General features: G+C 40.4%; 1 protein-coding gene and 1 long non-coding RNA gene across 2 annotated transcripts in view; one reads left to right on the plus strand and one right to left on the minus strand.

Annotated features, from left to right (window-relative positions):
* Nucleotides 1-23973, plus strand: part of cpeb3 (cytoplasmic polyadenylation element binding protein 3) — a 212958-nt gene extending 188985 nt beyond the window's left edge. The window contains 4 exon segments of the mRNA XM_034185354.1: nucleotides 7260-7378; nucleotides 13113-13227; nucleotides 13383-13564; nucleotides 22552-23973. Coding sequence (XP_034041245.1) covers nucleotides 7260-7378; nucleotides 13113-13227; nucleotides 13383-13564; nucleotides 22552-22779 — 644 coding nt within the window. The 3' untranslated portion in view covers nucleotides 22780-23973.
* On the minus strand, nucleotides 6204-6683 carry LOC117523744. The gene is made up of 2 exons (XR_004564597.1): nucleotides 6636-6683; nucleotides 6204-6291 (listed from the first exon to the last, which is right to left on the minus strand). It is a non-coding gene; the product is annotated as an uncharacterized LOC117523744 (long non-coding RNA).
* Nucleotides 23974-25019: the final 1046 nt, after the last annotated feature.

A 25019-nucleotide genomic window follows, 5' to 3' on the forward strand; every position in this document is an offset into this window, starting at 1 on the left:
GAGCTCTGGGGCTCCGACTGCCGAGACGTGCGGTGCTGTGGATTTTGCCGCAAGAAGTCTGTCCTTGCAGCAACAGGTGTACCGGCCGCTTCGCATTAAAACAGCGAGCGTAATCTCAGGACTTGTGCCAAGTGTGTTGCAGCTCCATTCAGTAAACAGAGAGATGATGCCGGTGTTGTGCGCTGAATCTGACACAACACTGGCTGCAAAGCAGACACGGGCGGTGTGAGTGGCCCGCGTCGGCGGTTAACAAGCTCGTTAACGAGCCCGCAGACTTAATAAGCGCAGCGGAGGCAGAGAGCGGGAGAGGAAGAACGGCACCCGCTTTCGATGTCGTTGCTGATCTGAGCACACAGATCTGTATCTCACATTCATTGCAGCTTACTTTTGGATGTTGAAACCAGGACGTGTATAAGTAACATTACTAAGAGATAAAATCAATTTCAATGCGGGATCGGACTGAAGACGGGAGCACGTCGTCTTGTCCCTGACGTCATGGAAATGATACGGCTGTACAAACAGTTTTCACAGAGGGCTAAATTTTAGCTGCAAATTTGTCATTTTTAAACGAAGATTTCTCCGCTGAATTACAAATTTGGGCTTACAGATTTACTTTACTGCATTCACAAGGGTCTTATAAATACATATCAGCTATTTCTTTCTGAAATCTGACCACATTTATTTCAATGCAGGTCTACTTTAAATACAACCAGTTTGATCATTTTTACAGTGCAGTGCAGAGCCAAATAAAATCTTTGATCCTCTCTGGCCATTAAAAAAAAAAAACTATTCAGTGTAAATCAATTCAGTAAACTGTCTCATGTCTGAAAGCTGTAAAATTGTTTTATGTTCTCTTTCACATTTGTCTGTTTGTCTGATGTTTACTTCAAAGTAGCAGGTAGCATGAGATGAAAAAGAGCTTCTCTGCCACGTTTTCTTTTCTGTTTTGTTTTTGTGTCCCCGCCGTCACGGCACACGCCCCTGACCCTGGCTCACACCCGCATACTACAGTTGACTTGTCTGCCGACTCAATTATTTTCCTCGCTCTCCTTTCCCGTCATGTGCAGCAGCTCAGGAATGTAACGAATGAAACATGACAGTTGCACATTCCCTTTTTCCATTTTCACTCACACATTTGTGTGCATCAGTACGTCTGTGTGTGTTTGTGTGCATATGATGATACAGAGAGTTTCTCAAAGCCCACATCTCCAGATCCACATGGTTTCTGTAGAATCCTCCAGAGACACTTTAAACAAAGTGATTGGAAGTTTCAGTAGAAACGGTCCACCTGCTTCCATCTGATGATGTTACGTTTGGCTGCATCTGGGCTTCTGGTCACATAAATGCAGAAAATATTCATCTCAAACATGACAGCGTGCACGCACGTCTGCTGCTCTTTGATGTCACAGTTTTCTAACCAGGTAATTGTTGTTTGATTTGTTCCCAGAATTGCTAGAAAAGTTATAGTCTGATTTTAATGAAACTCTGAGATATAGGTCAAAAAGACATTTAAAATTTTTGGTACAGATCTGCAATTGCGGCAAGATTAAGGAAACATGGAAACTTTGCAAGAAATTACATTTTTATGACATTCTTATGAAATAATGCACAATAAAAATATAACACAATGCTAAAATGTGTTCTTTATAGTTTGCAGTTTAATTAATTAAGATCCTTTTGTCTCATGTACAGTTTGTACATGTTCAAATCAAATCATTTGTTCATGTTGTGCAAATCAAGGAATATTTGTAGATCACCCTTTGCGCATTTGTGTGTGTTGATATTAATGACACAAATTTAACTCCATAGAAAGTTAGCTTTGAGTTAGAAAAAGTTAGCACGCATACTAACATCCATAAAATGTCTTGTAAATGACACCATCGGTGTTATTGGGTTACAAGAACAGTGTTTTCATTTTTAGAAGTGTTTATTTCTCACAAGATTTTACATAATGTACCAGATACCAAGCGGTTAGCAAGTTGCTAAACTCAGAAGTGACGTCACCATGTCAGTCTCCATAAAATGTCTAATAAGTTGGTTCCACTCCTCCAGCCAATGCAAAGGAGTCGGTATCGGGTTATTTGGTCATGTGACTTTTAGTCAGGATTCTGACATTTTACTGATTGGCTGAGACACGCCGCTCTCTGATTGGCTGCAGCCTTTGTTTACAACGTAGCACTAGTACCACAGTCTCTGGAGGAGTGGAACCAACTTACATTTTCGGCAGTTACGCCACAGCCAATCACAGAGCGTGGTGTGATAGCCAATAGCGGCCGACGTATCAGATGGACCAATCACAGCCATGTTTTCAAAAACACGCTACCGGTCTCTTTGTATAAGAGACTGTGGTACCAGTGCTGAATGTCTAATAAATAAGTTCAGAGGTGTTAATAGGTTTCAAAAACAGCATTTTCAGTTTTAGAAGTGCTTATTTCTTGCTAGCTTTTACATAATATATGAGAAACGTATATAAACACAAAACGAAGCAGTTTTGAAGAGACCAGCGACTGTGTCTGCCACCTGTATTGACAGCTCTACTCTGATTGGCTGTCATCTGCGTCACTCAAACATGAAATGATCTGAATATAACAGAATGTGACTTTTTAAATTTCAAATACCTCTTAAAATACATCAAGGTTTGCCATCTCTGAACTTGAACTTGTTTCCCAAGAATGTTCCCTGTGAATTTCAACACCCTGGCAGTAATAGGACTGGACTTATGCTGAGCACAGACAGATGGACAGATGGATGGATGAAAAGCCTTTGCAATGCCCGATGACTGTATTTTGGCCTCTGGTAAAAATCACACATACTTACAATTTAAAGTCCATAAAAAATATGTCATTCTTGTGCCAACCTGGATCCTGATCCAGTGAAATCGAGTCAGGTGGCTTTGAGAGCACACCTGAATATAAGCCGCACCCACCAATTTTAAAAAGAAAAAAAAGTATACAAAAATAGGCTGCACTTGTCTATAAGCCACAGATCTCCATGTTGTAATATATTTACACAGAAAGATGTTAAACAAAAATATTTTTTTTAACTTTGAATTAAATACATACCATAAATACTTTTTTTTTTCCAGAAGGTCTTACACGGAAATATTGACCAGCACGCACACAGTGTTGCACGGCGTCTTTGCTCCACACGGACAACTGAGTAACTAACTTTTTTTTTCTTTGTGGATCATGAGATAATTTCATCGCGTGCAGCCAAGATCGACTGGTGTCTGTGGTAAATGAGACGTTGATGAGGCGCTGTGACTTTTTCAACTTGTGGCGCAAAGACAGAGACCTGGTGGGGAAGGGTGTGGAACAAAGGCTCCGCTGACTGATCTGTCGGTGCAACTGTGGCACAAACTGTCCGAGAAGGACTTTTCTTCATCTGAAAAGTATTTTCAGATGTCGTTTTCCAAAATCAGGAGGCTTTATGTGGATAATTTTTCTTCAAGATGTGATGATGAATCCACTAAAACGAACAGGTAAGACTTTATATTTACTTTGTGTGTGAATTTACGCTGCGTGAGGACTGCAACTTTCAGCCAATCAATGGACAGCATCAAGTGACATATTTTGACTTATGAGAAAGCCTGTAAAAATACATAAATTAGCTGCATCATTGTTTAAGCCGCAGTGTTAAAAGCGTGTGAAAAAAGTAGCATCGTATAATCCGGAAATTACGGTACTTAATATTTTTAGAAGTCAAATTGTCTTAATCTGGTACTGGGGATTACAGTAATGCATTTGGAAGACACTTCTAAGGCCACTCGTAGTCTTATATGGCGTGCTGACCTGCACACCAGGAGCGAGCGGGGTTCAACATATGGCTGAAAGCAAAACACAGAACATGACTTGTGGTCTACAACATGCCTAGTTCGGTTCCTGAGCTTGCATACCTGTGTTGCATGCCTCTCCCTCTATTTATCGCCCCATTTCTTGTCACTCTACTTGAACTATTAAAAAAATGTATAGATATTAAAAAGAGTTAGTTCAGTCTAGCTTGTACCTGGTCAGTGATCACTGCTGTGCATTGGAAAACCCTTCAGCACCACCCCAGTCATCAGTAGAAGTAAAGACTTTTGAAAAAGTTCTAGAGTCTGACTCCAGATCAGACTGACAACTTCTGCAGAGGAGGTTCGAGTCACAGTGGCACAGTCTTCGGTAAAGTGTTGCTGGTCAGCTGGAACAAATAGATTTTATCCAGCCGTACAGAAACTGAGCTGGCCTGGATTTGTGTGAATCTGGTGTGTTTCAGTAGGTGTTACACAAATTGGTGCTGATTGTCAGGGGCGAGACTCTGTAATGTGTGATTGCTCTTATTTCATCCTGTGGAGTCATGGTTTACTGTCCTCTCTCAGTATGTGGACGCCACTCTGCAGAGCAGGAAAATCAGACCACAGTGTGACAAATCCTGCCTGCAGACCTGGATTACTGTCCATCCTAAAAACAGTTTAACCCTCAAGTGACCAAGCTATTTTAGCAACTAAAATGACTGAATGGGGTCATTTATGACCCTGTAATATTTCATATTTTTTAATGGCTCTATTTGTGGTCATCACATCTATACAGCCTCCTTTGTCTATGACAACTATTTCAAACTGTTATAATTAATTGATTCAATGAAATAAAATCAAACCCTGTAATTTTAAAAAATAAAACATCTTTCTCGAGTCAGAAATGACCCCACATAACTGTCACACCAACAGGAAAAATTCCTTGAAATGTTTTTCAGATTTTAAAATATCACAGTGGCACATATTATACAAATAATGAATGTTTATAACTTCAATGCTACGAATACTTCATGAGATGAAAGCTGGAACCATTCAACGAGGCGAAGCCTTGAGATGTGGAGGTGATGGCCTAGTGTTTAAGGGTTGGGCTTGAGACCAGAGGATCCTTGCTTCAAACCCCAGCCTGACTGGAAAATCACAAGAAGCCTTGGAAAAGGTCCTTAATCCCCGAGTTGTTCCCCGTGTGTAGTGGCAGCACCCTGACATTGGTGTGCGAGTGTGTTTGTGTGAATGGGTGAATGTGAGGCATAATTGTAAAGCACTTTGAGCGTCTGATGCAGATGGAAAAGCGCTATATCAATGCAGTCCATTTACCATTTTGGGTCAAGGATGAACACAGAAAGTTGACAGGACAAATACTTTTGGAGAAATTAAGGATATTAGCTAACAACAGTGAATAATGGATGTTGATAATTATATTCTCACATGCCATTCCAGCAGGGGTCAGTAAATCATCTATATATTTAAGGCAAAGTGGCCTCTGTCTACGTGTATGCATGCGTGTGTGTGTGTGTACATTTGAGCATGAACAAATGAGGGAGAGCTGACATTTACCATTTGGTATGCTTACGTATTTTGGGTCAAGGATGACGCAGCCGAAATGGAACTAGTGGGGAAGTTGTTTTTTGATAGGATTAATATGTTCGGAGAAACTACAGATATTAGCTAACAACAGTGAACAATGGACGTTGATAATTCTGGACTCACACGTCATTCCAAATGATTATAGAAACTTTGCATAATTAATTAGCACCCTTCAAAAATGTCAGCTACCTGTTCTATAAATGCTACCCAATCTAGAGCCCATGGATCCCCACAGCCAACACGCTAGTGTGTGTGTGTGTGTGTGTGTGTGTATGTGTAGTATGTATATATATATATATATATATATATATATATATATATATATATATATATACATACACACACACACACACACAGTGGGGTAAAAAAGTATTTAGTCAGCCCCTGATTGTGCAAGTTCTCCTACTTAGAAAGATGAGAGAGGTCTGTAATTTTTCATCATAGGTACATTTCAATTATGAGAGACAAAATGAGAAATAAAAATCCAAAAAATCACATTGTAGGACTTTTAAAGAATTTATTTGTAAATTATGGTGTAAAATAAGTATTTGGTCACCCACAAACAAGCAAGACTCAAATCCTGCAGTGCCAGGCGTGTCCCCCTGCTTAAGCAGTACATGTCCAGGCCTGTCTGAAGTTTGCCAAAGAGCATAAGGATGATCCAGAAGAGGACTGGCAGAATATCTTGTGGTCAGAAACCAAAATAGAACATTTTATTTAAAAACTCAACTCGTCGTGTTTGGAGGAAGACAAATGCTGAGTTGCATTCCAAGAACACCATACCTACTGTGAAGCATGGGGGTGTAAACATCATGCTTTGGGGCTGTTTTTCTGCAAAGGGGACAGGACGACTGATTCGTGTTAAGGGAAGAATGAACAGAGCCATGTATCATGACATTTTAAGTCAAAACCTCCTTCCATCAGTGAGAGCACTGAAGATGCAATGTGGCTGGGTCTTCCAGCATGACAATGATCCCAAACACACCGCTCGGGCAATGGAGTGGCTCCGTAAAAAGCATTTCAAGATCCTGGAGTGGCCTAGCCAGTCTCCAGACCTCAACCCCATAGAGAATTTATGGAGGGAGTTGAAAGTCCGTGTTGCCCAGCGACAGCCCCAAAACATCACGGCTCTAGAGGAGATCTGCATGGAGGAATGGGGCAAAATACCAGCTACAGTGTGTGCAAACCTGGTGAATACTTACAGGAAACGTTTGACCTCTGTCATTGCCAACAACGATTATGTTCCAAATTATTGAACTGAACTTTTGTTATTGACCAAATACTTATTTTCCCCCATAATTTACAAATAAATTATTTAAAAATCCTACAATGTGATTTCCTGGATTTTTTTTTCTAATTTTTTCTCTCACAGTTGAAGTGTACCTATGATGAAAATTACAGACCTCTCTCATCTTTCTAAGTAGAACTTGCACAATCAGGGACTGACTAAATACTTTTTTACCCCACTGTATATATGTGTGTGTATGTATATTTGGCTGGGCCATAATCACCCCACTCAGTCGCTTGAAGGTTACTAGTTTTGACCTTGGTGGACGTCTGTCCTCTAAATTCTAAATATTTTGGTAGCTCTGAGTTCTTTCTGTGCCTGAGTCACCTCTCAAAATGTCTGCAGTATGTTTGCAGCACTCTGGGTTTTTTAATCCTCAGCAGCACAGCGGCAAGTTCCTCAAGGACACAGGGACTTCAGCAGACAAACTTGGCTTAAACTATGAATAATAATTATCACAAGGAAAGAAAAATGAGACTTACTCATGAGATTATGACTGGCTTCAGAGACACTGTGGAGGGTTCCTGTATCTATGAATCTTTGTCTTAAAGTGGTCACGATGTCATCATTGACTGTGTGATTTTATCCCACCAGGCTATGCCTTCCTGCTCTTCCAGGAAGAGACCTCAGTCCAGGCTCTGATCGACACCTGCATCGAGGAGGATGGCAAGCTGTACCTGTGTGTGTCCAGTCCCACCATCAAAGACAAACCAGTAAGAAACATCCACAGATTAGCAAAAAAAAAAAAACATTCACTCATTTGTGCCCTGTCACTTCAAATGATGTGAACTCATTGGAGATTAGTAATTTTAGTAATTAGTAATTTTTTTCCTCAAAATTCTCCGCACAATACCTCATAATGACAATGTGAAAGTTCTATTTTTAGATTTTTGCTAATTTATTAAAAAACAAACAAACAAATCACATGTACATAAGTAATCACAGCCTTGAATGAATGAATGAATTTATTTATTTGACACACACATCAACAGTAACAAAAAACTTAGAAAAAGAACAACTTAACAGTGTACCCGTGTGGCTGAAAGGGCCAAGCAGTCACACCATGCGCCAGACAGCCGTTCCAGCGACCTTCAATTTATTTTTCGTTTTTTGCTCACTTCAGGAGCACAACACAACTCTGTACACCGTGACGTCAGATGGATTATCACATGGGATTTAATTTTGCAGTGGTTGTTTGCAGTGGTGGGCACAGCTAACCAAAAAGTTAACTTTGATAACAGTTAATCTGATAACTGCAAAGTTATCTTTTTAAAGCTAAACCAATAAACTCCTAAAAAAGAATTTAGCAGAAGTTACAGATAAAAGCTAAGCTGATAATTTTCAGTATTGATTTCAGTACACGAGCAGCTACTGACACAACGAGCTAGCACTTCTGTGTCAGATTAGCTTTCTCTCAGCCAAAGAGACCTAATGACGAAGGAGGAGGAATAATAGACAATTTCTCCTTACTCCATACAGACTCGCTGTCATATTACGCAAGTCATCAACAGGCATACAGTTTTAACTTATGGTTAAAATTTTAACCAAACCAATTCCATACAAGTCATTTAAATTACACTTTATTTTCACTTTATATTTAAATTACAAGTTATTTATTTTCACTTTATAAAACACCAGACGTGATGCCAGTGTCACGTCTGGCATTTAATAAAGTGAAAATATCAGCTATATGTTTTAGTTTTAAAGTAATGGACTAATTTTGGAGGTTTTAGTGTTTGAACACACATGCTGCAGTGCATTATGGGTAAAGTTTCATGACAGGAGAAATGCATTGAGATGCTCTGATGAGGCTGCACTTTAACCGCTGCACAGAGACAACAGCATTAAACTCCTTTTATATTGTGCCTAAAACTCTCGTGAATATATTCTCTGGGTTTATAGACATTGCTATTGTGTTTGTTTTATGCCAGAAGCTCAGGTTGTGTGAGCTGCAAACACTTCCTGTTCATGTCATTCTGGGGGAAAGTGAATTTTGCTCGTCCTGCTTATTGTCCTTTACAACACGGTTTGTCCTCTTTGTTCCAGAGTAATATATATAAGATGTCTGAAATTCAGTTTTCGTTTATTAAATTCCACGCAGATTAAACATAGCAGACACTGATTATTTGGAATATTTGTTTTAGCATGTTTTCAGGGTCTCTACTGCCGCCAGTAGAAGGCAGTGTTCATGGCAGTATTTGCCCTATTGAGATATCCCATAATCCTTTGCATGCCTGAGAGTTGCTGCAGCCTCTTATTAACATGATGAAAAGCATAAAAATTTACATTGTGGTTGTATAATGTTAATTTACTGTCGTCATGTAGATTCTCTGTGCTGTAGACTGCAACAACTGTGGAGTGGAGCCCCTCATTTTAAACAGATCCTGGACATGTTGAGGCAAAAGTTTATTTTTAGCTTCATACATGGTTTGTATTGTGATGTAATCAACCAAATCTCAGAATTTTAAAATATGTAAACAGACAAATAATGGGTTTGTTGGCTCACAATATGGTTTGTTACTGATAATTTTTATATCTCTTTTTCCAACAAAAATATTGGATTATATTAGTTGTATATGTGTTTCCCCAAACCTGAATATATTAGGTCATATATAGAACAAGTAATGAATGATATAAAATGGTTAATGAATGTTGGGAGAGGAAGTCTTGTGCTTTATGCAGAATTGCAGAATTGCAATGGATTTTGACATTTTACATTTAACATAATTAATATTAATATAATAATAATTTAATCAATAAATGCCTTTGCCATAAAGCTCAAAATTGAGCTCAGCTGCATCCTGTTTCCACTGATCATCCTTGAGATGTTTCTACAGCTTAAGTTGAGTCCAACTGCAGTACATTCAGTTCAATGGACATGATTTGGAAACACACACCTGTCTACATATAAGGTCCCACAGTGACAGTGCATGTCAGAGCACAAACCAAGCATGAAGTCAAAGGAATTGTCTGTAGACCTCTGAGACAGGATTATCTTGAGGCACAAATCTGAGAAAGGGTACAAAAACATTTCTGCTGCTTCGAAGGTCCCAGTGACCACAGTGACCTTCATCATCTATAAATGGAAGACGTTCAGATCCACCAGGACTCTTCCTAGAGCTGACCGCCCGTCTAAACTGAGTGATCGGGATGGTCACTCTGTCAGAGCTCCAGCATTCCTCTGTGAAGAGAGGAGAACCTTCCAGAAGGAGAAGCATCTCTGCAGTAATCCACCAATCAAGCCTGTATGGTTGAGTGGCCAGACGGAAGCCACTCCTTAGTTAAAAGGCACATGGCAGCCTGCCTGGAGTTTGCCAAAAGGCACCTGAAGGACTCTGAGACCATGAGAAACAAAATTCTCTGTGATTTCTTAGTTTTTTATTTTTAAGAAATTTGCAAAAATGTGAAAACAACAAAAGAAGCTTTGTATAACTGAAGTTATAACTGAACTGTATAAAATAAGTTGTATAATTGTGGTTACAACTAAATACTAGTTTAGTGATTCACAGGATTGCAAAAAAAGCAGTTTGAACATAATAGTTTTGAGTTTGTAGCGTCAACAGCAGATGCTACTATTATTGTGAACATCCCCTTTTCTACTTTTTTTTACTAATAGCCCAGTTTCATAGCCTTAAGAGTGTGCATATCATGAATGCTTGGTCTTGTTGGATTTGTGAGAATCTACTGAATCTACTGGTACCTTGTTTCCCATGTAACAATAAGAAATATACTCAAAACCTGGATTAATCTTTTTAGTCACATAGCACTACTATTATTCTGAACACTACTGTACATAAATAATTATGTTACTTCCAACAGGTGATTGTAATCATGATTTGGTTCAAAAGCAGGATCCACAAAAGGTTGAGTCTTTGAAGAAAGATGGGCAGTAAAAAGTTCATGCACCGTTTAGGAACCACCAGTGTTTTAAAAGTATCGGTTTCACAAAACCCTCCAATGACATCTAACAGCTCGGTTCAGGTCTGTTTTCTTGTTTGACTGACAGATGAAAGAAAGCATTTGAAAGGCGTGTGGACTGTAGGAGGACCACTGGGGTCTACTGATGGTGTGCCAGTGACAAGTGGAGGAGGAGGGCCCCTTAGAAATTATCTTATGGCCCCAGAAAGTCTAGGCCCAGCTCTGGATGGATATTAACAAGTGAAATGAACTGAACACACAAAACATGAAATATCTTTCATGGTTTGTGTGTTAATCCCCTATTGCTCCCGGTGTGTAGTGAGCGCCTTGTTTGGCAGCACCCTATACGGTTGGGCGTATAACCACTCCGGTCAATAAATGTGGACATGATGCTGCGTTCACTTCCACTGATTTTTGGCTGGACTGTGGAACTACAAGAAGTTTTTTTTTTTTTTTTTTTTTTTTTTTTTGGAAGTACGAAGTCACAGGCACAGCATCACCGGACTACACGTCACAATTTGGACTCCTATTTAAAGATCACGTTGGACTTTAGCAGCAGTGGAACACCAAAGTGTAAGTCCCTTTTCTGTTCTTTAGAAATTAATGTTCTGTACGGCGGTGTTTTCTGCACCCTGAATTGAGGCATAATTGTAAAGCACTTTGAGCATCTGATGCAGATGGAAAAGCGCTATATAAGGGTGATTCTTAGACTACAGGCACTTATGTCCTTTGATCATATTGTATGAAAAACAGAAAAAAGGGGAAATTTCACACTTTTATAGTTATCTTTACAATGAAAGTGTGTTAAGAAATTTGTTCTAGTAGTCTATGACGACTTTTTCAGCATCATTATATGCAAATATTGCCGTTTTGTGCTTGTCCCACACCCAGACTTTTGATCTTCAATGATAAAAATGAATGGTAAAGAAACATTTTTTCTAATGTTTTAAAATATCTCTGAATAAAATATCAGTAAAATAATCAAAACATAATTGGGGTATTCAATGTCATACAACTGTTGTGATTTTTTTAAACAAAATGTAGTTGTCCCACACTATTGCCGTAATTTCCACCACAACACTGTAATGTCCCTTTAAACAGTTTGTATGAAAGATTGTTTGGGTAGTTTCTATGGAGATTAACAGTGACATCAGAGCACATGTATATAGCGCCAAATCACAGCAAACAGTTGCCCCAAGGCGCTTTATATTGTAAGGCAATGGTGTGGTGGAAATTACATTTACAAGGCCAATAGTGCCCATAGTTAAAGAATCACCCATAAATGCAGTCCATTTATCTTTGATTTATACAATCTGCAATGAAACAGAAGGCAAATAATAATAATAATAACTTTTTTCCTTTTTCTTTTTTTTTTAATTTTACACATCATCCCAACTTTTTCTGTTCTCTGTGTGTGTGTGTGTGTGTGTGTGTGTGTGTGTGTGTGTGTGTGTGTGTGTGTGTGTGTGTGTGTGTGTGTGTGTGTGTGCAGATAATCAATTTATGAGGTAAATACTGTACATGTGTTGATTGAAATTCAAGTACTAAGTACAGTAGTGGATAACTGTCTGTACATTAGGATATTTGAAAATTCATGTTTGTTTGTTTTAATTGTTATTCAAATGCAAGACCCAAATAAGTAACTTCTTTTAGAAAAGAGTCCAAAACTGCAGCCCATGCATCCCAATATTTACAAGCTTCTCTGTGCAAAAGAAACCTACCCAAAATAGCTTGCAAGTTACAAACCTGGCAACACTTTTTTTTATTTTCTCTACCTGCAACCATTGAATTTTGGGACATTCTCATATTGAAATTTATTTTATTTTATTTAGTTAATTTCTTGTATCCACCTCAGAATTTGTTAGTATTCACAGTCTGACTCTACCTTTCAATCATGATTCATAAAAATGGACTCAAATTGTTAGTCAAATGCACTTTAATTTGGCATTAAAATGGCAAAGCTCTGCTCCCAAACTTACTGCCATCTATTCACCAGTTTATGTGAAAATAGTAATTTATTAAAATGCAATATCTTGGGGGAAAAAAAAATAATTTTATGCTTTTCTTTGACATATGAATGGTTTCTGTTCTGCTGGAATTATTCTCAAATCGGAAAACATTTCTCATTAACATTCTTTCTCAAAAACAAACAAACCCGTGAAATAAATATGAATGTAAATAAGATGAGATCATTTAATTGATATACTGAATGTGGACTTTTACACATAAAACTCTTTGTTGTACAGGATGAACATGAGAGACTTTAAAAGGAGCTGATTGATCTGCTGGGTTTTGAGATGTGACGCTGATGGTCATCACAGTAACGGCAGCACACACACAGCTGGGTCGGGCTGGCTTGACCGTGTTTGAAAGGGCAGCTTCCAAAAAACCTTTTTCTTCCCTGAACAAAAAGCTTTTTAAATTGTAGAGTTGGACTTTGCTTACAGACTTTTGTGGAATGCTGTTGGACTGAATTGTTTCAGAATGTGGCCTTAGAAGTAGAACATGGGATTCTTCTTTCTTCTGCAGGTCCAGATCCGTCCATGGAATCTGAGTGATAGCGACTTCGTTATGGACGGTTCTCAACCTCTGGACCCCCGTAAGACCATCTTTGTTGGGGGGGTGCCGCGGCCTCTGCGTGCAGGTGATTGACAGGTGTTAGCTGGTCCCATAGAGCTGACTAACAGAACGTTTGGATCATGTGACCTCTATTGATTGTACCAGCAGCTGATTTTTTTTTTTAATTTGGATTATGACCATCCCTCTGTCTCACGGTGTCGTTCCTTGTTGTTGTTTCAGTGGAGCTGGCCATGATCATGGACCGCCTGTACGGCGGTGTTTGCTACGCCGGCATCGACACGGACCCGGAGCTGAAGTACCCAAAAGGGGCGGGTCGCGTTGCCTTCTCCAATCAGCAGAGTTACATTGCTGCAATCAGCGCTCGCTTTGTTCAGCTGCAGCACAACGACATCGACAAAAGGGTGAGCGGGTTCGCGCACTTCATTCACTAAATACTGTGAAACAAACCAGCGTCTCAACCGCAGCTGAGGTTTGTGCAGTCAGTGCAGAACCGACCTCTGCTGCATTTTTCTGCCATGTATCAGCTTTGATTACAGCGGGCTTCTTTAGCGCAGCCCACAATAACGGAAGAGCCCGGCCCGGTTGTGTAATCACACCGGCATTTGGCTGTTGGAGTCCTGACAGATGTTTGAAGTCGCGGACACGTATAGTTGTTTAATTATAGTAGTTCCCTGTACGTGTATATCCAAGCGGGCTCTGCTGGAGCCTGGTTATTTTCGGCACAACAGCTAATTGTAGTGGGGAAGTTGTGACTAAGACAGTCTGGGTGTCAGCCAGGAAGCCTCTGCAGGGTGGGGCAGAGTTTCCAGTTTCGGTGGGGCTGGAGGGGGGGTGTCTGTATGACTGGCCTTCCAACAAATACAGCAAACTTTGATTTGCTGAGCTGGAATAAATATTTCACAAGCAAAGCCAGAGATACATATGTGCACTGTGCTGTACTACTAATACTGTAATACTATAATATACAAATAATGAATGTTTGAGTACAATGGTACGAATATTTCATGAGGTGCCTCGTTGAATGGTATGTTCCAGCTTTCACCTCATGAAATATTAATTCTATTGAAAGAATGTAACAACATTCATTATTTGTTTTATATAACAGCTAAAATAGATGCTTGTCATTTGATAGTTTATTAATTTCTAAAGAACAGAAAAGGGCCTTACATTTTGGTGTTCCACTGATGCTAAAGTCCAACACGATCTTTAAATAGGAGTCCAAATTGTGACGTGTAGTCCGGTGATGCTGTGCACTAACTTCGTACTTCCAAAAAAAAAAAAAAATCTTCGTGTAGTTCCACAGTCCAGCCAAAAATCAGTGGAAGTGAACGCAGCATCGTGTCCACATTGATTGACCGGAGTGGTTATACGCCCAACCATTGGTTCAGTAAAGTAAATTCGCATGCATATACGCCCAACCACAACCAACCAATGAGCGCGCTTGTAAGCTTACTTCCGGTTTCAATGCAGGATGGAAAAAAAGGCGGATATTTTTTCATCGGCTGCAGGAGGGTTCGCACCCCGCGGAGGGGCGGTGATCTAAAGCGGTTCTGTTTGGCTCATCACACCCAGGGAACTGTGTCAAACTAACGCCATCTTACAGCCAACAAGCAGCATTTTGTTCAAAAACTGTTTCGTCGTCGTTAGCAGGCTTCCGTTCAAAATGCTTATGAAGTTTGTCTGTTTTGATCCATTGCGGTGTTTTTGCAGTAATTAAAGGCGGCGCCGTTAAATGTGTCAAACATACACCACAATAGAGCCTTAAAACATGGTGTAAAAAACGTAGTTTAGATGCACAAAATGTGTCAAATACACGATCACGGTTGGGCGAATAAGATAAGACATATTTATCTGCCCAGCGGTTGGGCGTGTAATGTTCAATGTATGACTTATCTGCCCAACGGTTGGGCGGATAGCCTTTGTCTTCATTGACAAATGCTAACGGAGGCGTGCACAAACGTGCGGCGATAGATGACCTCTGCTTTAAGGTCAAAATCCTGACAGGTTGACTGTGAGGATGCACCATTATTAAATTAAATTTAAAGTATACGGCTGGTTTAAGAATCTAGTAGTACCGTTGGTACCGGTGTCACTGACCGAATGGTCCCCCCTAAAAATCGATCCGCCTTGCCTTCACTGCGCATGCATCATTAGCCGCGGTTCATGCATTATCACCTTGTTTCTGCTTCAAACTGCACTCCAGTCATCATCTAATTCAGTGACAGATATCTGAAGCTTATGTACAACAATCATTTCCACATAATTTCAACATTATTTTATCAGAAAAGACGGAGGAAGCGCCATCAGAGCGCCGCGGCTACACAAGCTGCTAGCTGAGGTGTTCACTGCGCATCGGTTTTTTAAAAGCATCACAGAGTATCACCTTGTTTCTGCTTAAAACTGACTTTAGAATGATTTAAGAGGTTTTACATTGTCATCTGAGGGTTAATAATCCCATTAATCAATTTGATTGCTTTGGGTGAAGAGACTCCGTCTTAGACAAGCTGCTGAGCTCCAAAATGACGCATGCGCAATGGAAGCAGGACGGACTGTTCGGTCAGCGAGACCGGTACTTATCCCCGGATACCGTATCATGAAGCAGATGAGACTCTACAGCTTTCCCTGGACAGAACGGCAGTCCATCACGGCTTACTTCCCCAACCAAGGACAGTACTCATTTCCAGCTGGATGGACTGGGACAATGCAAATGAAGTGTCTCGTCTACGGACACAGACAGGTATCTGGAATTAAACACAGGCCTACACATTGGTAGTCCAATAGCCCCCCCCCCCCCCCCCCCCAGCTACCTGCTGTGCAGTAGAATACTTGAAATCAAATCACTTCAAGCAGTCTTACTACTTACTACTACTACTTTATCTACATTGTAAAGTGAAACATGTTTGGTGTATAATTTTTAAGTTCTTGAAAATCCCATAAATAAGTGTGTGTTTGTAAAAGTTAGTTAATTTAGGTATGAAACCGATCGCTTCAGACTTCAGTAACGTAGGTGACACAAACCCATAACTGAAATCCTGCACGCCCACTGGACCGGTCCATGCTGTGTGTAACGCGCCCCCACAGTCTGTGAGACGACTGTCTTCAGCTAAAACTTTGGTTTGATCTTAAGCCATGTTGATGTGTATTCTGAATTTAATGGATTCACAATACAATGGGCCACCGATCGGTTTGCTGAGGTAAGAGAGATCATCATGGAACACGATCAATATCAGAAACCTGGAAGTGGATGATCCAGCTTGTTGCTATTTGCAGATGTAAACAACTCCAAGCTGCAATTCCAGCAAAGTATTCAGACAATTTTCATATCTTTTTGATAAATTGCCCAGTGGTGTATTCGTGAATCAGATGTAATAAAATCATGTGTTTATTTGTCTGCCTTAGCAGAATTACATCAAAACTACTGCATGGATTTTGACAAATTTTTCAACACAGATCAATATTAGGCCATGGGAGACTCCATTAAATTTTGGAAGAGTTCCAGATCCAGATTCTAGCTCAGGATTTGTAGGTTGTTGATCCGGATCAGTATGCAGGTTCTGCAGCAGAAAGACACAACATCATGATATAAAACCAAGGTCAGGTTGTGAATTAAATATAAGATTCCATCATCTTGATCAGTGGGAATATTCAGGATCAGTATGCAGTTATTGCATTGTGTTGTGGAACTCTGATCCAGGTAAAGTCCAGGTCACCCTTGGCCGGACATCGGAAATCTCGGATTGGTCTTATTCCCACATGTTGCGCGTTCAACTCAACGTACTTTCAGTGAGGTGCTGTCAGCTGACTGCTGGTAAGCTAAGCTGCATGTACCAGGAAAAACAAACAAACAAAAAAGTTGACTAGTGCTCTGTAAAATCAAGCCCAAAACCCAGCTCCTCCTGTGAAGGCCAAACATATGGGGTAAGACATTGGGTCATTCCATATGAAATCGACCTATTTAAAAAAAAATCTTCCCACTTCATGGTTTTGGATTTGCATCATTTCCACATATTTTGTAGATTATGGGCCCAATATGAAACATCTAATATGTAAGGTTCATACTCGAAATAATTTTCCAACTGAGAAGAGTCCAAAAAAGGGGACGTGGCACTTTTTTGGCATAAACGCCTATTTTCTTGACAACTTTGAAGAGCCACAGGTGCTGGACATATAACTAAAATATCATGAAAAAGTTGATTTATTTCAGTAATTCCATTCAAAAAGTGAAACTTGTATATTATATTCATTCATTACACACAGACTGATATATTTCAAATGTTCATTTCTTTTAATTTTGATGACCACCAACTAATGAAAATCCCAAATTCAGTATCTCAGAAAACTTGAATGTTACTTAAGACCAAAAAAAAAAAACAACGGATTTTTAGAAATGTTGGCCAACTGAAGAGTATGAACATGAAAAGTATGAGCATGTACAACACTCAGTACGTAGTTGGGGCTCCTTTTGCCTGAATTACTGCAGCAGTGGGGCGTGGCATGGAGTCGATCAGTCTGTGGCACTGCTCAGGTTGTATGAGAGCCCAGGTTGCTCTGATAGTGGCCTTCAGCTCTTCTGCATTGTTGGGTCTGGCATGTCACATCTTCCTCTTCACCCCATAGATTTTCTAAGGGGTTAAGGTCAGGCGAGTTTGCTGGCCAATTAAGAACAGGGACACCATGGTCCTTAAACCAGGTACTGGTAGCTTTGGCACTGTGTGCAGGTGCCAAGTACTGTTGGAAAATGAAATCTGCATCTCCATAAAGTTGGTCAGCAGCAGGAAGCATGAAGTGCTCTACAACTTCCTGGTAGACGGCTGTGTTTACCTTGGACCTCAGAAAACACAGTGGACCAACACCAGCAGATGACATGGCCCCAAACCATCACTGACTGTGGAAACTTTACACTGGACCTCAAGCAACGTGGATTCTGTGCCTCTCCTCTCTTCCTCCAGACTCTGGGACCTTGATTTCCAAATGAAATGCAAAATTTACTTTCATCAGAGAACATAACTTTGGACCACTCAGCAGCAGTCCAGTCCTTTTTGTCTTTAGCCCAGGCAAGACGTCAAGTTAGCAGTCTGCCCCACGATTGTGTAGCCTACAGAACTAGACTGAGAGACCAATTAAGGCCTTTGAAGGTGTTTTGTGTTAATTAGCTGATTAGAGTATGACACCAGGTGTCTTCAATATTGAACCTTTTCACAATATTCTAATTTTCTGAGATACTGAATTTGGGATTTGCATTGGTTGTCAGTTATAATAATCAAAATTAAAAGAAATAAATGTGTGGAATGAATATAATATACAAGTCTCACTTTTTGAATGGAATTACTGAAATAAATCAACTTTTTCATGATATTCTAATTATATGACCAGCACCTGTATATCTCTAAAAGCATAAGAGTTAAAACCATGATTTATTTTTTTTTAGGGGTTTTCACCTGCACCCATTGTCCATTTCAAACCTAATAAATCATTTTGGGTGTTGGATGCACTTAGCGATAAATTTTCTCTATATTCTAAATCATTCAGGGTAACCTAAAATTATATAATCAAGGGGACTAGTAAAACGGAATTTTGGTTTTAAAAATCACAAAAACTTTTGTTAGGTTTAAAATTGCAATAGTTAAGCGACACGCCCCTTTTTTCTAACCCTTCTGGAAGAAAACCTCTTTATCGTAGGAACCTATTATTTTGAGTTTTTGCAAACGGTAAACATTGATGGTCGCCGATGAAGCCCACCCATTAGAAGAAAAGCTTGCAGTTCCTTGACTGGCCACTTAAGGCTGAGCAGGTTCCCATTCAAGTCCATGTTAAAAAGTCTAACTTTAGAGCAGAAATAAATATGTTTATTTCACTGCTGCCATCATAGAGAGACCCAGACACGGGCTTCATATCGGCTCTTCCAGGTCTCTGTAGAAAACTTATGGTTGACATCGGAGGGGGGGGGGGGGGGGGGGGGTACGGTGTAGATACAGTCTATGGAGTTTTTATATTGGGCCCATAATGCACAAATCAGCCCAGTCTCACGCTTTTTCTTTTCGTGCCCACCGACACGAAAACCACTCCATTTTCATGCCCCCATCACGAACCAATAGATTAATGTACTTTTCATGATGCCACCACGAACTGCCATGAGACTGGGTTGCACAAATCTGTCTATAAAGCAAGAAGCGTCTGTGTGCGGGTATGCGGCTCGCATATCTCTCTGATGATCTGTCAGACCGGCCTCAGCTTTCGGATATGGCTTGTGCATAGCACGATGATGTGCATCCTTTATTATGAAAATTTTGGGAATTCATTTTCAAAACCTTTATTTTGATTAACATTATAACATCCGTACTTCCAAGATGGCGTGGCTCCCTGGTGTTACTGGTAGTAAAGTTAAACAACATCAGATAGTTCATGTTGCTGGCACCATTTCACAATAAAATGTTTAATGCCAGCATCCCAGCAAATACTTTTACTGTGAAACACATGCTGTCAGTGTTCCTTGTGACTGAGTTTAACTTTACAACACCAAGGAGATGTTTTTTGCTAACACCAACAAATTTCCCACTATTTGTACGTTTCAGTAAGTACATAAGCTGAATAAAATGTTAGATTTGCTGTGAGTTCAAGTTTAAATAAACTATAGGATCAGGAAGTGGGGCCACTGAAGATTTGTTGTTTCAAATGTTCTAAATGTTCTGTTTAATTTTGTCTGGCTCTCTTCCAGTAACCTTTTTAATAGGAATCCTTTTATTTACATGTAATTGATAATAAAACAGATTTTTTAAAAACAATATGAAATACTATATTCAAATAATAACATAATATAACATAAGTACACCTCTCTGCACATCCCACCTTCAAACAAAGCTTCATACGACCATCCATGAGAAATCTACTTACGGTCCCAATTTTCTATAGGAATATAAACGTCCTACGGGCAGCCACCTGTTGATTTTGTATTGAATGACCCCATTTTCAAAGACAAATTATGTGTAACGGTGACATTGCTACAGGCTGTAGCAGAGGTCAGACTCAACGTTGATGACCGGAACATACGTACTCTGAATCCACCGTGACCTCTTTAAAGGGATACTCAACTCGTATTAAAATAGCAGTTTCTAAAAGATAAAGATAATGATCGTATCAACATTGAAATACAGTTTCTGATAATTATTGGAATTTATTTTTTTGAGAATTTTTCAAATGAAGTTCCCCCAGTGCTATGACATCACAAGTGCTCTTAACACACTGTTGAATGTAAACACATGTATAGAGATATCAGTAAATCTTCTTACAAAATCTCAAAAATAGGCTAATGATTTGACTAATATTCATACCTCAACAAAAATATAAACGCAACACTTTTGGTTTTGCTCCCATTTTGTATGAGATGAACTCAAAGATCTAAAACTTTTTCCACATACACAATATCACCATTTCCCTCAAATACTGTGCACAAACCAGTCTAAATCTGTAATAGTGAGCACTTCTCCTTTGCTGAGACAATCCATCCCACCTCACAGGTGTGCCATATCAAGATGCTGATTAGACACCATGATTAGTGCACAGGTGTGCCTTAGACTGTCCACAATAAAAGGCCACTCTGAAAGGTGCAGTTTTATCACACAGCACAATGCCACAGATGTCGCAAGATTTGAGGGAGCGTGCAATTGGCATGCTGACAGCAGGAATGTCAACCAGAGCTGTTGCTCATGTATTGAATGTTATTTCTCTACCATAAGCCATCTCCAAAGGCGTTTCAGAGAATTTGGCAGTACATCCAACCAGCCTCACAATCGCAGACCACATGTAACCACACCAGCCCAGGACCTCCACATCCAGCATGTTCACCTCCAAGATCGTCTGAGACCAGCCACTCGGACAGCTGCTGAAACAATCGGTTTGCATAACCAAAGAATTTCTGCACAAACTGTCAGAAACCGTCTCAGGGAAGCTCATCTGCATGCTCGTCGTCCTCATCGGGGTCTCGACCTGACTCCAGTTCGTCGTCGTAACCGACTTGAGTGGGCAAATGCTCACATTCGCTGGCGTTTGGCATGTTGGAGAGGTGTTCTCTTCACGGATGAATCCCGGTTCACACTGTTCAGGGCAGATGGCAGACAGCGTGTGTGGCGTTGTGTGGGTGAACTGTTTTCTGATGTCAATGTTGTGGATCGAGTGGCCCATGGTGGCAGTGGGGTTATGGTATGGGCAGGCCTCTGTTATGGACGAAGAACACAGGTGCATTTTATTGATGGCATTTTGAATGCACAGAGATACCATGACGAGATCCTGAGGCCCATTGTTGTGCCATACATCCAAGAACATCACCTCATGTTGCAGCAGGATAATGCACGGCCCCATGTTGCAAGGATCTGTACACAATTCTTGGAAGCTGAAAATGTCCCAGTTCTTGCATGACCGGCATACTCACCGGACATGTCACCCATTGAGCATGTTTGGGATGCTCTGGACCAGCGTATATGACAGCATGTACCAGTTCCTGCCAATATCCAGCAACTTCGCACAGCCATTGAAGAGGAGTGGACCAACATTCCACAGGCCACAATTGACAACCTGATCAACTCTATGCGAAGGAGATGTGTTGCACTGCATGAGGCAAATGGTGGTCACACCAGATACTGACTGGTATCCCCCCCCCCCCCCCCCAATAAAACAAAACTGCACCTTTCAGAGTGGCCTTTTATTGTGGGCAGTCTAAGGCACACCTGTGCACTAATCATGGTGTCTAATCAGCATCTTGATATGGCACACCTGTGAGGTGGGATGGATTATCTCAGCAAAGGAGAAGTGCTCACTATCACAGATTTAGACTGGTTTGTGAACAATATTTGAGGGAAATGGTGATATTGTGTATGTGGAAAAAGTTTTAGAGTTCATCTCATACAAAATGGGAGCAAAACCAAAAGTGTTGCGTTTATATTTTTGTTGAGTGTAAATAAGAGCAAGAAATATCATTTGGTACTTTCTGATGTCACATCGTAATTTAACTGTAAGATTTTCAGGTGTTTTACTGCAGTATCTATACATGTATGTACACCAGGCTGTGCAAAATCAGCGCTTGTGACTTCATACATGTAGCACATGGAAGGCTGGTCAGTTTTTAAAAAATCATAAAAAATTAAGCTAATCTATTGCAAATCTTGTTTTTATTTAAAATGTCACTGTTTCAATATATAATCTCTTATTTTAGGGGTTAACATTGATGAGTAAAGTGTCCCTTTAAGCTCTGTCTGTTGTCTTTGTGGTAAACAGAAATGGACACGGGGTTTAATTCCAAAACGCTGCTCGGCGTTGACATTTTCACCCACACACGACTCCAGTGCACCCACTCAGGACAGAATCCATGTGACACTGCCTCTTATTGTCCTCTCAGGTGGAGGTGAAGCCGTACGTCTTGGATGATCAGATGTGTGACGAGTGCCAGGGTGCACGCTGCGGGGGGAAGTTCGCCCCCTTCTTCTGTGCCAACGTCACCTGCCTGCAGTACTACTGTGAGTACTGCTGGGCCAGCATCCACTCGCGAGCTGGCCGAGAGTTCCACAAGCCACTAGTTAAGGAGGGAGGCGACCGGCCTCGACACGTGTCCTTCCGCTGGAGCTGAGGGGGGAGGTCAGGAGTCAGCCCCGCCCTGGTGAACCCGCCCACTGAGCAAACCTTGCTCCACCTTGCTCCCCACAGACCCCTTTGTGAGAAAAACAGAAAGGACGATATCAGATATGTGGGACATCATTTCATAGCACACGCCTCTGAACTCATTGTGTAGTGTTCCCCTCAGAGAAATGCATTGTGGGGGGAACAGAAACGAGAAAAGCTATCCGCTTAGAATTTGCACTTCAGCACAAAAACTTACACACAGGATGGTTTGTTAGCCACTCGGCTGCTTTGAGTGACCCGTTGTGTCGACGGCGCGCTGCATCCTGCTGGAGCCGCGCCGACTGACACAGAGGCGGGACCACACAGATATTTAAAAGTGTATTTTGTTTATTTATGGCTATCTATGTAGATCATTTAAATTTTATGTAAAAGAAGCATGCACTCTTTCTCAAATGCTGTAATAATGTTGCCCCAAGTTAAAAAAAAAAAAAAGAAAAAAATCATTACCAAAGGCAAATGATGTTAAAAAGAAAACCAGTCTGGATAAGATGCAGCAGCAAGTTCTCTCTTAGTTCTCCTAACGGCCAGAGTAAAACTAACACGGCAATCTAGACTCTGAAAATGTTAATACCTCACGTGCACAATCAGATTAGTTTGCTTTTGATTTGTAGCTCTTTATTTTTGTAAGTTGATTTTTTTTGTGTGTTATATAAATGTAATGCTGCAATAGCTTTGCTGCTAAATCTATGGTATGAACACCTACCATAATACTTTATTCAGGCTAAGGTGTAAAATAATAAACGATCGTAGTTCTGAGTGACAGGATGTCATAGGGGAGGAGGTGCGTCCTAGTCAACGATGGCTAACTTTGTGGGGGTCAGGGTGGGTCATCCCTAACTGCATGTTGTTTTTTTACACACCCCCCTTCCCATCAGGTTGCTGCATGCAATAGAATTTTCAGTATCAGTCTGCTTGCACAACACTTTCTAATTGCACCAAAATGGACGTAAACGGGGATCGCGAACTGCCGTCAAACAAGCGGCCACACTGGGTGGGGGTGGGGGGGCACCTTAGGAGTCACCAACTAAATGTAGGATTACCATTTAAAACTGTCTACGATAAGTGAAGTACTTTTTTGCAGTGATTGTCGATATAATTGTGCAATTTTTTTTTGATACCATGTGTAGTTAGGACTGAGTACGCCTAGACTGTGATTTGCTTTAACCGTCGTTAATGTCTGACATAGAAGTCCTGTGAAACTTCATAACTAGTGTATGCACACATATGTATGTTCTCTTGTACACACACTTGCACCGGTGTACCTACGAACAGGTCTGTAAACGTCTCATCAGGCGACATCAAGCGACGATTCCAGTTTAATAACGGGACGCTCCCCACCGTTAAAGCATCAAAGCACAGCCCTGTAGAATTTTTTTTTCATGAATACTTTCACTGTATCATATATATATATATATATATATATATATATAAGTTTTGTCAGGGCTGAAAACTAACATTTGGTGGCACTGTTTTGTGCTTTAAAAAGGATGGAGTGTCCCTGTACCATAAAATTGAGGGTTTTTCTTTCAAAATGTTTTGGTTCCACCATTAATAAAAGTGCACGTTTACAACTCTGAAAGCAACCAAAGAGCTCACATGTTTGACTTTAACAAACAAAAAGTATAATAGTACAGCAGATAAGTGTATGGATCATTCAGTTGATGATACAACCACCAAATACTTCTGAGAAGTCCATGTCTTCAAGAAAGCCGTTAGCCACATGAAATAAAATTTTAAAATTTTGTTGGGGGGGTATAACACTGAAGTCACTGTTTTATCTGTTCAAGAGTCTATTCTGGAAGTTTCCAGTCTTCATGTACTGATATGGGAACAAAGCAAACGCCATTACAGAGAATCTCTCTGTGTGCTACCATTACCTAGTTTAGCCCACAAGCCAATGCAGTTTACTGGGGCGTGGTCATTGCCGTGCACAAGCAACAACTTGGACCCATAGGTAAGAGTTAGGTAAGCACTGAGGACTAGTGTTCATCCAAAGGACATGGCTGACTTTAAAATTAAGAATACTACCTCTACTACTAAACAAAGCACTATTGCACATTCTAAAGCATGCATGTACACTTATTAAAAACATATACAGTCAATTAAAAAAAACATGAAAATATTGCCTGAACTTAAGTTAAAATCCCCCCCCCCCCCCCCCAGTTCACAGTACAATATTTAACAAGT

This window comes from Thalassophryne amazonica, chromosome 13 (genome assembly GCF_902500255.1).
Source record: "Thalassophryne amazonica chromosome 13, fThaAma1.1, whole genome shotgun sequence".
Taxonomy (NCBI): Eukaryota; Metazoa; Chordata; class Actinopteri; order Batrachoidiformes; family Batrachoididae; genus Thalassophryne; species Thalassophryne amazonica.